At 33.0% G+C, this 14425-nt stretch overlaps 1 protein-coding gene across 10 annotated transcripts in view; it reads left to right on the top strand.

Moving 5' to 3' along the window:
• SGK3 (serum/glucocorticoid regulated kinase family member 3) overlaps window positions 1-14425 on the top strand; it is a 111216-nt gene that overhangs the window by 77433 nt on the left and 19358 nt on the right. For 8 of the 10 annotated variants that reach the window (XM_061172156.1, XM_061172159.1, XM_061172158.1 and 5 more), the window contains 3 exons: window positions 4543-4630; window positions 9253-9302; window positions 11639-11696. In XM_061172156.1, coding sequence (XP_061028139.1) covers window positions 4543-4630; window positions 9253-9302; window positions 11639-11696 — 196 coding nt within the window. The remainder of the gene's footprint in view (window positions 1-4542; window positions 4631-9252; window positions 9303-11638; window positions 11697-14425) is intronic. The other 2 variants (XM_061172160.1, XM_061172165.1) reach the window with 1 other exon arrangement.

Below are 14425 nucleotides of genomic sequence, written 5' to 3' on the forward strand. Positions count from 1 at the left end.
AAATTGAATTTAAAATCATTTAAAAACTCAAAATATTATTATTTCTCTGACCTTTGGATAGAAAAGGGTTTTCTGAGGATATTGGTAGTGAATGATGTATTACAAAGTAAAATAATGACAAATTTGATTAATAAAAACTTTTGACCTCCAAAAATTACAAGTGAAATTAAAAACCAAAAATATAAAAAGTTTCCCATGATAAAGGACAGTAGATAAATATACTTAATAAAAGAGCTCATGCAGATAATACACACTTAAGGCACCAAAAAAAAAAAAAAAAGACAAAACACATTAACAGTTTACAAAAGAGGAGATGCAAATGGCTGATTAATTACCAGAGAAGCTGAGCATTTCTTTACTATTTAAGAAATGCAAATGAAGCAAAAACACCTTATTTTAGCTTCATTGCATTATAACACATATAGAAAAGAACACAAATCATGATTGTACAGCTTAATAAATTATGAGAAAATGAATACATCTGAGTATCCCCCCTCTCCACCCCAGGCCAAGGAATTGAACGTTGCCAGCACCCCTGCAGCCCCTCACATGCCTCGTCTCAATGTCTGTTCCTTCCCAAAGGTCATTACTCTCCTGATTTTTAGCAGCATAGATTAATGTGCCCTGTTTCTGAACTTTATATAAATAGAATCATATATTACATGGTCTATATCTGGCTTGTTTTCAACAATTGAGAGTCACCAGTGTTATTGCATATAGCTATACAGTAGTTTGTTCGTTTCCATTGCTGTATAAGACCCCATTGCATGAATATACCACAATTCTGCTGATCGACATTTGAGTTATTTCTGTTTTCTGGCTCTAATGAGTAATGTTGACATTAACATATCTTTTGCTGCACATGTGCAAGCATTTCTGATGTATCTTTGAGTAGAATTTTTGGTTGTAGGGTACGTATATGTTTAATCTTAGTGGATAATGCTAAATAGTTTCCCAAAGTGATTGTACCAATTTCCACTTCCACCATCGGTGTGAGATCACATGGGTCACCTCACCAACACTTAGTCATTAGTCTTTTCAATTTTAGCCATTCTGGTGAGTGGGTAGTGATATCTTATTGTTGCTTTAATTTGCATTTCACTAATTACTAATATAATTGAGTTCCGTCTCTTTAAAATACTATTTTTCACTTACCAGACTATGAGAGATGCTAATATAAACTAACATTTAATCAAGGCTGGAGAAAGTCTTCAGGATGTTCATGTATTGCTAGGAGAGTAGAAATTGGTACAACCTCTCTGGAAATTAGCTTAACAAACTACTTAAAGCCTAAAAATAGTTTATAGTTCAGACCAAATATTTTTCTTTTTAAAAATCTGTAGTGAAAATTGTAAATTTTCCAGTGTTGTGCAGTTCCAGTGTTGTGCACAATGATTGTCACTTGCAACATTATTTATAGTAGTGAAAGCTGTACAGTCAAAAGTTGGAAGCCATATATATATATGTATTCTATATATATATATATATATATCCTAAAGTGAAAGAACCACTGAGTAACTTTCAGTGTGTCCTAATACATTATCATACATCTATCAAAAGTGATTGCTAACAAAGAATTTTTACCAACATGGCAAAGTCCTTTTGATGTATTGAATACATTGTATTTTTAGGTGAAAAACAGTAAAATAAAATACTTAAAATATAGCATGATCTTAACTGTGCAGAGAAAAAACAAATATAGTAGGGGTGTTAAGAATGAAGATTCCCACCTTTAAATTTTTTTTTGAAATAAAATGCACATAACATAAAATTCACCATTTTATCTATTTTTGAAGTGTACAATTCAGTGGTTTTTAGTATACTTGCAATGCTGTACAACCACATCACTATCTTATCCTATCACCCAAGTCTAAGCTAACATTAACGTCAACCCAAAAAGAAACTATATTTTCTAATTTCCCCTTTCCCCCAACCCTTGGCAACCACTAATCTACTTTCTATTTTTATGGATTTGCCTGTTATGGGAATTTCATATAAATGGAATCATACAGTTTTAAATCTTCCTTTTTTCATTTAGCATAATGTTTTTGAAGTTCATTCATATTGTAGCATGTATCAGTACTTCATTTGTTTTCATAGTTGAATAATATTCCATTATATGGATATGCCACATTTTGTCCATTCATCCACTTTTTGACTATTATAAATAATGCTGCTATGAACGTGTGTGTGTGTGAGCTTTTGTGTGCACATATGTTTTTATTTCTTTTGAGTATATACTGAAGAGTGGAATTGCTGGGTCATACAGTAACTGTGTATAGCTTTTCAAAGAATCACCTGTTTTCTACACTGGCTGTACCATTTTACATTCCCACCAGCCCCTCCCCTTTTTAAAAACTATTTTTCGTCTGCCTGAATTTCTTACAATGAATGTATATTATTTATATTTAATTATTAAGAAAAATTGTGGAAATCTTGCCATTTGTGACAACGTGGGTGGACATTGAAGGCATTGTGCTAAGTGAAATAAGTCAGAGGAAGACAAGTACTGCATGAACTCACTTATATGTGAAATCTTAAACCCAAATTCATAATCATTGATACAAAGAACAGATTGGTGGTTGCCAGAGGTGGGGGGTAGGCGAAATGGGTGAAGGTGGTCAAAAGGTATAAACTTTCAGTTATAAAATAAATAAGTCATCGGATGTAATGTGCAGCATGGGGACTGTGGTAGCGTATTTGAATGTAGCTAAGAGAGTAGATTAAAAGTTCTCATCACACACAAAAAATGTGTAACTGTGTGGTGATGGATGTTAACTAGACTTATTGTGGTCATCGTTTCACAATATATACAGGTATAGAAGCATTATGTTGTACACCTGGAACTGATACAGTGTTATATGTCAATTATATCTCAAGTTTTTTTTAACCATTTTTTTAAATTGAAGTATAGTTAGTTTACACTGTTGTATTAGTTTCAGGTATACAGCAAAGCGGTTCATTTATACATATATATATTCTTTTTCAGATGCTTTCCCATTATAGGTTATTATAGAATATTGACTATAGTTCCTTGTGCTATACAGTAGGTCCTTGTTGTTTATTTTTTCTATATAGTGGTGTGTATATGTTAATCCCAAACAGTATGGAGGTTCCTTAGAAATAGAGCTACCATATGATCTTGCAGTCCCACTCCTGGGCATATATCTGGAGAAAACTCTAATTCGAAAAGATACATGCACCCCAGTGTTCATAGCGGCACTATTTACAGTAACCAAGACATGGAAGCAACCTAAATGTTCATGGACAGACGAATGGATAAAGAAGATTTGGTGTATATATAATAGAATATTACTCATCCATAAAAAAGAATGAAATAATGCCACTTGCAGCAACATGGATGGACCTAGACATTATCATATTAAGTGAAGTAAGTCAGACTGAGAAAGACAAATATCATATGATATAATTTATATGTGGAATCTAAAAAAAAAAATGATACAAATAAAATTATTTGGAAAACAGAAATAGACTCACAGGCATAGAAAACAAACTTGTGGTTACCAAAGGGGATAGCAGCAGGGCAGGGGGCAGGGGAAGGATAAATTAGGATTTGGGGATTAACATATCTCAACTTTTAAAAAAGAAAAAAAAAGAACAATTTGGGAGGAGGTACCGCAGATACAGAGATTTAGTCATTCCTCAGGATTGTCATTAGTCCATGCAAGGCCCCTCTTTTATTTTAGTCCATTTTTTCCCGCTTCATACCCATTTCTTCATCCCCACTGGTGATGCCCACTTCAACATGTTTGCTGTGTGTCTTTGGTTATCTATTTATCGACTCTTGCTTTGTGTCTGTGAGTGTTTAATATATACACGTAAATGGTGCTGTGCTGTGGTTCCTTGTTTCTGATCGCTGACTGCTGTTCTCTGCAGGCATTTACCATCGCTTGCTTACTCATTTCCCTAGTGGTAGATGGCTGCTTTGCTTCTGATTCAGACCTGTAGAGAATATTGCAATGAGTATCCTAGTTACATGTCTTTCACTGAACCTGTACATAATTTTTTTGTGTGTGTGGTTTATTCTTAGAACTGAAATTTCTGGCCTCAGGGAAAATGCATACTCAGTTTAACCAAATATTGCCAAATTGCTTTTCAGAAAAGTTGCCTCATTTTACATTTTCACCAGCAATACATGAGGGTGTTCCTTTCCCTGTATCCCTACCAACTTTTGGTATTATGTGTCTTTCTAAATTTTGCTGGCTAGTGGACATAAAGTAATATCTCATTGTTGTTTTAATTTGTTTTTTTGTGATTATTAGTGAAGTTAGGCATCTTCATAAATTTCCTTACCATTTGGGTTTTCTATTCTGTGAACCGACTTTTGATACCTTTGCCCATTTGTTTATTGGATTCCCTATTTTTAAAATTAATTTGCTTATTCCTTTTATAATAATGATTATTAATGGATTTTGTTTGACTTTCTTACTGTAAATGCTACTATAGTTACTTTTATTTTCATGTTAAAAGGAAGAAAAGCTGTAGAAATGCAGTCATAATAAAGTTAATTTTTGTTTTTAGTCCAGATGTCAGAGCATTCCTTCGAATGGACAGTCCAAAACATCAGTCAGATCCATCTGAAGATGAGGATGAAAGAAGTACTCAGAAGGTAGTAAGAGGAATTGTATTTTTTAACAGAAAAAAATACCATTCCCCAGAGATGAAATTATTGGCAACTTTAGGACCACATTTACTTAAAACAAAGTAATTTCATCCATTGTAGATTTTCTACTTTGTAGAGTACATAAAAACAAATGTGTATACCTCTTACTTATCACTATTTCTTATAAAATTGATAAAATGAGTACTTTTTATAATAAAAAGTTATACGTCAATTAAAGAAAAATTTGAAAATAATTTAGAAGTATTACCCATATTATCAGCAACCAGACCTAGTAATTTTTAACGTTTTAGTGATTTTCTTTCTAATCTTCTCTAATTTGTGGAAATTTTTTAATTTATTTAATTATACAATATACAATATATGAAGTTTTTTTTTGTTGTATACAATTATACAATATATGAAGTTTTGTGTTCTGCTTTCTTTGCTTTACATCTTCCTTTTTGATCATCATATATCTTCATCATGATTATCACCATTGCCACTGTTGTTTTGAATTTTGGCGAGCAGGAAAGGCCTGGCCTTTTCAACCAGAATATTAAATACCTCTTCCTCTGCATTGTCAGGTTTTGAGATGTAGAGCAATCAATATACATGTGCTGGTTGGTATCAACTACTTGTATTGCTGTAGCTATATGTACATAATCAATACGTTTTCCGAAAAGAATAAAGAATAGGATATTCTTGTTTTTTTAATTAATTGTGATAAATATCATAAGCTTGTGCCTTCTTATGAAGATATTTTCAACATTTACTTTAGAAAGTTATGTTAGAAAGGTAAATTACAATAACTTAACTCAGGATTATTATGTAGCAATTAAAAGTATAATTACAAGTGTTATATAAATATGATAATACCTTTATAATTTAAAATTGATTAATACTATTGTTAAATATATACATGAAAATCAGAGATGTACGTTTTTGTCTTTATAATGTCTTTTAATTTTGTCATGGTTCTGTTTTTGTGATTTAAAAGGTAATGTCATGAGTTGAAACATTACTGTCCCACAGCTAAAAATCTTCATTTGAAAAATAGATGTGACTACTGGAAAGTAGTAATTTTCTTTCTCTGATGCTCTAAGAGGATTCTCAGTTAAGAGAACAGATTTATCTCTTACGTCTGTGACATGGTTGCTCTTAGGACAATGTAAAAGGATATTTTAATTTTATATCTGTGCAGTCGGTCAAAAGAGAAGCCACAAGCTGGGAAAACATGTAACAAAGTATAAGAAGGAATATTGTCTATGTAAAAAAAGCTCATACATATGGATTTTTGAAAAGAATGATATTTAGGACCCCAGTAGATGAAAGGAAAAGGGACATGAAGAAATACTGTTAGTAAACAGATATATGGGAAAATGTTCAACCTTGATACCAGTAGCAAATGAAAGTTTTAAATGAGAGGTTTTTTAATCTACCAAATTAACAAAAATGTAAAGTAAATAAAATACGCCAGGACTAATAAGGGTAGGGTAAAATGGGCATCCTTGGGTGTTACTGGTGTTAAAATTTATGCAACTCTTTTGGAAAGCAATTTGGCAACATGTATCAAACATGAAAGTAATTCATGTCACTTAGGAGTTGATGCAAATGAAATAACCCTTCACAGAAAAGAACAAAGATGTTCATTTTAGTATGATTTAAAATGAAAAGTTAGAATCAGTTTGAATAGTCATCAATCAAATAGTGGTTGTCCCTATATATTGTACATTTAAAAAATATTTCTAAAGATGATAATATTTAAAGTTTTGACATACCATTAAATGAAATCAGGGTTTAAAACTTTTTATGCAAACTTACACAGTGTGATCACAGTTTTTCGAAGTTATGCAAAGACCATATGAAAGTACTATAAATATTTGTAAATCATCTGTTGGTAAGGTTATGGATTTTTAAAAACATCTTAATACTATTCAAAAAATATTTTAAAAAGTAAAATTTATGTAACCGTGATTTTCCATGTTTCGTTTGTTAATCACGTAGAGAGTATGTAGGTTTAGATCATGTAAAGAATGTCTTGCCTTACTGTAGGAGAATGGTTTTTGAAGAAAGAACCAGACTAAGAGAAATTCCTGGGTTCTGGCTCCTGTTCTCCCACTGTTGACTTTCGATCTGAACTTTGTTTCTCGTTTCATCCATAAAATCTGGAACTTAGACTAGGATCTTTTCCTGTTTTAAAATACTGATTAAAAAAAACCTTTTCAAAAAAAAGAAAGAGCCATACTTCATCTTACAGTTATAACTATTTGTTTATTTTTATTATTTTTTAAATTAAAATTTCTAGGAAATGCATCAGTTTTATTTTTATTTATTTTTTCTTCCAGTTTTAATGAGGTATAATTGACATACATCACTGGCATAAGTTTAGGGTGTACAGCATTATGATCTGACTTACATACATCATGCAATAATCACCACAGTAAGTTTAGTGAATATCTATTGATATCATCTCATATAGATACAGAATTAAAGAAATAGAAAAAAATGTTTTTCCTGTGATGAGAACTCTTAGGATTTATTCTCTTAACAACTTTCATATATAACATACACAGTGTTAATTATATCTGTCATGTTGTACATTACATCCCTAGTACTTATTTTCTTATAACTGGAAGTTTGTACCGTTTGACTGCTTTCATCCAATTCCTTCACTCCCACCACCCCAGTTGTAACTATTTATTAAGGACTTCTAAGTGGATAATCAAATGAATTTAATAGCTGGAAAATATCTTGGAAGGCATCTGGACCTTATTTATAGAGAAAAAAACAGAGACCAAGAGAAGTCAAGAAACTTATTCTCTTGATTAGTGTTCATTCTGTTAAGAAATATACCTCAACTTCAGTTTAGTGATTAGATGTAATCTTTAAAAATAATAGGTAGAGTAAAAAGTTATCTACTTATATACCCCAGAAATTTTCATTATTATTTCAGAAATGTGCTCCATTAGAAAAACCGTTGCCAAGTAATAAAATCTTATTACATATTAATGTAATTCAGGGGACAGGTTATCCTTGTTATTGTTTAATCCACACTTATTTACTTCACTTTCTTCATCTTATAGAAAAGTTCATTGAATGGGAAAATGATACAGTTCTCTGCACATTCATTAAAAGAATAAGTGTATTGAAATTACAACTTAGTTTGATTACATTATCAGATTGTATAGAATACTATAATATTTAAACATAATCATATATATAAGTCAAATCATTATGCTATACATCTTAAACTTACACAGTTCTGTATGTCAGTTATATAATATCAGAAAAACTGGGGAGCAGGGGGAGATTACTTCATGTTAAAATTATGCTACAACAGGACAGATCTCATCTAATGAACCAGAGTGTTTATATATATTTTTTTGTCTTGAGCTAGACTGTTATGGTTCCTTTTATTTCTGTCTTCTGTGGATTAAAATTTTATTAAATGAAGATTTTTCATGTAAAGGTGTCAGTAAGAAATACATTTGATTTGTCGCTAAAAAGTTGGTGCCGACGTTGTTACTTCATAAGAAATATACTTTAGATCTTTTGCCCTTTATTTTAAAAAATAACTTGTATTCTGGAGATTGTCTATAAGTTACAAATGAATTTAAGTGGGAATATATATGACATATGTCTCTAATAAGAAATTGCTTAGATAAAATTTGTTAATTCTGATGAACTTAAAGAGATGTTTTTAAAAGCTTACTTCATATCTATAGCTTATATGAAGTATAATTATATAGAGCTCTAGTAAAAGTGTACATATTTGAGACATCTCTGATTTAATTCTCTGAATGTATAAAGAATTTCATAGTGAATTTATGTGCAGAAGAATTCACTTACATTTGGCTTTTGTGAGAAGTGCTCACTGTAGAAGGATCATTAGATTAATCTTTTGGGATTTTGAGTTAAATTTCTAGTTGATTATTAGTGAGCTAGAATTTTAATTAGTTAAGTTGCTTTATGGTATATTAGGTGAGTAAAGATTTGCTTCTACGTTAATAACAGGGATTAAATTTACTTTGTTAACTGTTGTAAAGAGAAAAGCCTATCTAAAAATTTGATACTATCACAATGGTGGAATTAGGAAGAAAAGCACTCCTGGTTTTATGTATTTGCTTTAGAAATAAGTTTACTTCCTCTCAAATTAAAACTTTAATCCAGCATTTGCAGTCTTAATCATCATCATACTTTCATTTCCTATCTTTAATAATAGCTTTATTAAAAATATTTGAAAATTTAAAAACAAAAGCTATTTTTAACCAATTTTTTTTAATGTAAAAAATGATTCCTCTTCAATTGTGGTTTCAATGCCCAGCTCTTCCAAAGAGCTTTCCCCAGTTTACTTCATTCATTTGCCAACTTTGACCTTGATTTCTGCCTTACCTTTTTCCTTATAGCTGCTCTTGAAATTTATCATTAAAATGATTGTTTATATTGATTGTGTATCTTTCCAAAAGTCTGTACATTTATTAAGCATTAGGGCTTCAGGTTTCTTTAACATGGCAAATATCTGTGGTACGGTTATGTGTATTTTATTTCAAAAATATCCATTAACCGGTAACTTCTGACGCTCCAGTAAGAATGTTAAATTCTTTTTTTTTTTTTTTCCATCCCAACAGCTACACTCTACCTCACAGAACATTAACCTGGGACCATCTGGAAATCCTCAGTAGGTTTAATTTGTTTCAAACAATCTCACTGGATTTGAGGAAGATTTTTTGCAAATGTGCAGATGTACATAATTATACCAGTTTAACTGGAAGCCTGTGAAATAGAGCTATAGTTACAGTGAATATAGTACTGTCGTATGCTTGCCTAATTTACTGCTCTAGCTTCTCCTTGTTTTAGTAGAGCTCTGAGGAGTTTTTAATCCACAGATTGTTGATTGGGTTGGGCTATTTTGCCACTGTTACTTTCCTGGTGTGTGTGTGTGTAAGATCAGTAGACCATATTTCCCAGGGGACCATAAGTCCTGGGAGGTACCTGGGAAGTACTCTGGCAAAAGCATCCGTGGAGGCCAAATTGATATTCTCTTGGTGCTCAGTGTCACAACTACAACCCTAGTTGTTAGCCAGCTTGTTCCAGAGGAGTCTTGATGGAAATTAGCATGTGAAAGGCTATTAAATTTTCTTTATCCAGTTTCTCCCATAGTCCCATATTTACTTGAGCAGAGGGGAAACATTTTGAGGAACACCAGGAGTGACACATGTAGACTTCATCCTAAGTGTCAACTCCAGCAATTCACTGGAATACAAAGAAGGAGTCCAAGGCTACTTCTTGGCTCAGTTTGAGGAGTGCCCTGACAGATGAGTGATAGCTCCTGTGGGTTGGAAGAGGAGTGTAGTGTGGCTATCCTTACTTGTAATTATCCTTACAGGCTTATTGGATTAATTCTAAAGTATTCTATCTTTTATCACAGGACACTGTGCTTCCCCTTACCCTTTTGGTCCACTTAGAAAATGAGTATAGACAGGAGAAATGGTAAAGGAGACTAAAGGAAGAATAATTAGTAAGGTAGGAAAACCAGGAATGTGGTGTCACAAAAGCAGGTGAAGAAAGGGAGTAAATGACTCTGTTGATGTTGCTGATGGGGCAGGTAAGATGAAGATTGAGAATGGACCACTGATAAGTCATTGGTGACCTCTGTGAGCAGTTTCCGTGGTGCGGTGGGTAGAAGACTCTGACAGGAAAGGGTTCAGGAGGGGACAGGAGGTACCGACAGTGAGTTTAGACAACTTACTTGATGGGTTTGCTGCAAAGGACAGCAAAGAAACGGGATGGTAACTGAAAGGAAATTTGGTTTTGAGCATCTTTTCTATCATCGTTGCATTGAGCTTGTCAGGCAGCACAAAATGGAAGTTTGCTTTCAATTAGGGTTCATCACCAACAGTTAACAGTGGGGCCTTGGGTATAGCCTCGGTTGGCGTGTTTACTGTTTGAGGGATTTGCATGTTTTTTCACTATATTACGTTCGTTCAAAAAATTATTTCAGTATTTCAGCATATCATTAAAGAACAAAATAACTAGTCCAAAGAGCAGGTTCTTGAAGAAGAGAAACATCTAAGCTTAGTTAAGTATTTATCTCCCTAATCTTGACCTGTTATTATTTAACCCAGGCCTGGTGTTACTCTTATGTTTGAATTGACTATTTCTTTCAATAATGAACTGAAGGACATTTAAAATCTAAATGGAGTCATTTCACTCTCCCTAGTACAACTTAGGAATTCATACCACGTTAAAGAAAACAGCTCTTCTGGCTGCTTAAGTTCATCTTTCTGCAGCCACGTGCTTTTGCCTATGTACAGCCAATGCTGTTTTTACCTGAGGTGAAAATAAATAACCTTCTGCCTTCTGGACTCCTGGCTTTTCTACATTACCATCTAAGAGAATAAGTAGAGAGTTATTTTATCTTTAACATACAAGTGATATATATGTAAAACACTGTGATGACTTTTTTCTCCATCAGAAAATTTTCTTAGTGACTTTACTAGGTATTCCAGCTAGTAACTTCCTTTTCAGAATAATTACCAGACTACTTAGTCCTTGCAATGTATCACTAATTTATATAGTTACTCAGTTTCCTCATTAAGAGCATTGGTGAGGTTTATGGTTAATAAAAGTGGTTTGCTACACTGAGTACAAAACGATAGAGAGATGATAGATAGATAGATAGATAGATAGATAGATAGATAGATAGATAGATAGATAGATAGATAGATAGATATTTTTCTCCCAAAGAGACTATTATTGAAGTCCTTCTTAAGCCAAACTTAACAAGGCTTAAATAAAATTATAAAATGTCTTATCAGAAAGTAGATATTATTACCGTTCATTATTACCTATTTTATATTAAAGATGAGATACTACCACTGTGAAAGCTGGCGTTATCATGCTGAAGTGTACCCAAGATTTACCTATTAAAGAGTGAGGTGCTAAAAAATGTTGAAAAGTTAACATCTTTCCATTTCTCGGAGGCTAATTCTTGTCATTGTTCATTTATTTCAGTGCTAAACCAACAGACTTTGATTTCTTAAAAGTTATTGGAAAAGGCAGCTTTGGCAAGGTAAGAGTGTTTTTATTTTTTCATTCAGTAAGTAAGTACTTAAGGAATGTATGCTTTATATATGCAAGACCACGGGGCTTGTTGGTATGCAGGCTATGGAATTAAGATGCTTTCTCTACCTTCAAGTACTGACAGAATAATTTAGGATACTAAGCATCTACTCAAATTCTAACCCAAAATTTATTTGTTGAACAAGTATTTTGTTGAGCTCCTATGTGGCAAGCACTGTTCTGGGGCCTAGTTAGATAGTACTGAACAAAAATAACAAGGTTAATACCTTTGTGATGCTTACAACCTAGTGGGGGAAATAGTCAATTAAAAGTATGCAGTCAAGTAAATAATTACATGTAGCAATGGAGCTATGAAGGAAATGAAGACTAGAGTCAAGAGACCGAGGAAAATAGTCAGTGAGAGGAAAATCCCTATTTAGATGAATTGGTCAAGGGTGGCTTCTTTGAAGAGGTGCTATTTAAGTTGAGGCCGGAAAGACAACAGTGAGCAGCTGTGTAAATAGCAGTTGGAGAAGGAAAGGGAGGTTTGAGGACCCTGTCTCTCTTCATGCAGTGAATGTCAGATGAAGCACGTAGCTTGACAGTGTGCCCATACCAAGCAAGAAGAATCCCTAAGGGCAGAAGCATCATAGATGGAGTTGTCAGAATCATCAAATATATTTAAGTTCTTTTTTGCATTATACTTCAATCTGTAGTAAAAATAAATATGTACGTGTTTAATTATAGTGTGCTGTATTCATAGCTTTCGGTATCTAGATGTAGTTTTTTTTCCTGAGTTCCCTAGAGACCAGAAACTGCGACCATAAAATTACACCCATGTGTGTTCATTAATTCAGCAAATATATATTTGCCACCTGCTACATGCTGGGCATTGTGCTAACATAAGCAATAGAAAGTTCGAAATAGATCTTGCTCTCAGATTGCTCACAGTCTGTTGGAATGTTAGAGATAGTCTGTTGTTAAAAACAAAAAGCATTAATGTTTTGGAAACTTCATGTTTAGATCTAGAGTCTACTAGTAATTGGTTCTTGCTTATAATATGAGGTGTAGGGTCGCAGTTCATTTTTTTCCCTATGGATGTTCAACTGACCCCACGCAGTTTATTGAAAAGGCTGTTCTTTCCCTACTGCTCTGCATGGTAGACTTCATCATATATCCAGTGTCTATATGCGTGAATCTGTTTCTAGATTTTGTTTTATATTTCTGTTTCTAGATTTTATATTTTGTTTCATTAATCTATTTGTGTATCCTTGCACGAGTACCACATTGTCTTGAAAATGTAGCTTGATATCCAACAGAACGAGTCTTCCCCTCCTTGTTCCTCTTCAAGAGACTGTTCTTATTAGCTCTTTGCATATCAATATTAAATTTTAGAATTATCATGTCAAGTTCCATAAGATTCTGTTGGATTTTGATTGGGATCGCATTGAATCTGTAGATCAATTTGGGGAGAATTGTCATCTTAACAATATCAAGTCTTCCAGTCTGTCACCATGGCATATCCCTTTGTTAATTTAATTCATCTTTAACTTTTCTCAATAATGTTTTATACCGTTCTGTGTAGAATTTTGACACATCTTTAATTCGATTTGTTCCTGTATGTTCCATTTTTTATGCTGTGAAAACTGGTGTTAAATATTGAAGCTGAATATATGCATTACCTGTGACACATTGGTTCTCCTCCAAGCTATGTAGCCACCAGTAATTCATGCACATATGCGCTAGGAAAGGCGTGTGCCAGAATGTTCATAAGCATCATTGTTCATAATCTAAATGTCAGAGAGTGGATAAATTGTGTGTGGTATCTGTGGAATGCAGTACTCTACACAGTAATGAAAATATGAAGACTGTGCTGCATGCCACAACGTGAACGCACATTACATAATTTAGAGTGAAAGAAGTCAGGCAGAGACCACTTTGTCTATGTGACTCTAATTACATAAAATTCAAAAACAGGCAAAACCTAACCTGTGTTATTGCAAATGGAAATAGTGGTTACCTTTGAGGAAGAACAGGGATGGATAGTTTCTGGAATAGGGCAAATGGGAGGCTTCAGGCTACTGACAGTGTTTGTTTTTTTAACCTGGAAGTGGTTACATAATGTGTCCATTTTGTAACTTATCGAGCTGTAATGTTTATGAGTTTTTCTATATACGTGTTATGTTTAATAAAAATTTTAAATCTTGCAAAATAGTTGGAAACCAACAAAGTACAATAAAACAAAGAAAAGCAGAATACAGAAAAGAAGGAAAAGCAAGCAGAAATACAGATTCACAATGTATTTGAAAAATAGAAAAATATACATGATAAAGTAAAATAAATAATGGAAATCTCATATTTATTCTAAGCTTTTCTGCAAAGGGTGGTCTTGGTTCCACTTTCCATTTGCCCATCTGTTTCTTAACCACCTGTCTATTTTCCAAATCTACCAATCTGCTGAAAAAATGTCTACCCTTCAATGTACCTCCTAATGGCCACATTCTTTGAATTATTTTCTTAGAATATACTTGAAGATGAACCAATCAAAGTAGAGAAGTGAAGTTCAGGGGGGTGGGGAGCTGTTGAGAAAAGAAAAAATGTAAGAAGGAAGGAACATTCAACAGAGTCAAATATTGTAAAGAACAAAAGCCTGAGAAATGAGAAGGATGCCAACAATTGAACTCAGGACATTTTCACCCTGAAGATGTTTTGACTCCTTTTTTATGAATAACAAACATT

This window comes from Eubalaena glacialis, chromosome 17 (genome assembly GCF_028564815.1).
Source record: "Eubalaena glacialis isolate mEubGla1 chromosome 17, mEubGla1.1.hap2.+ XY, whole genome shotgun sequence".
Classification (NCBI taxonomy): domain Eukaryota; kingdom Metazoa; phylum Chordata; class Mammalia; order Artiodactyla; family Balaenidae; genus Eubalaena; species Eubalaena glacialis.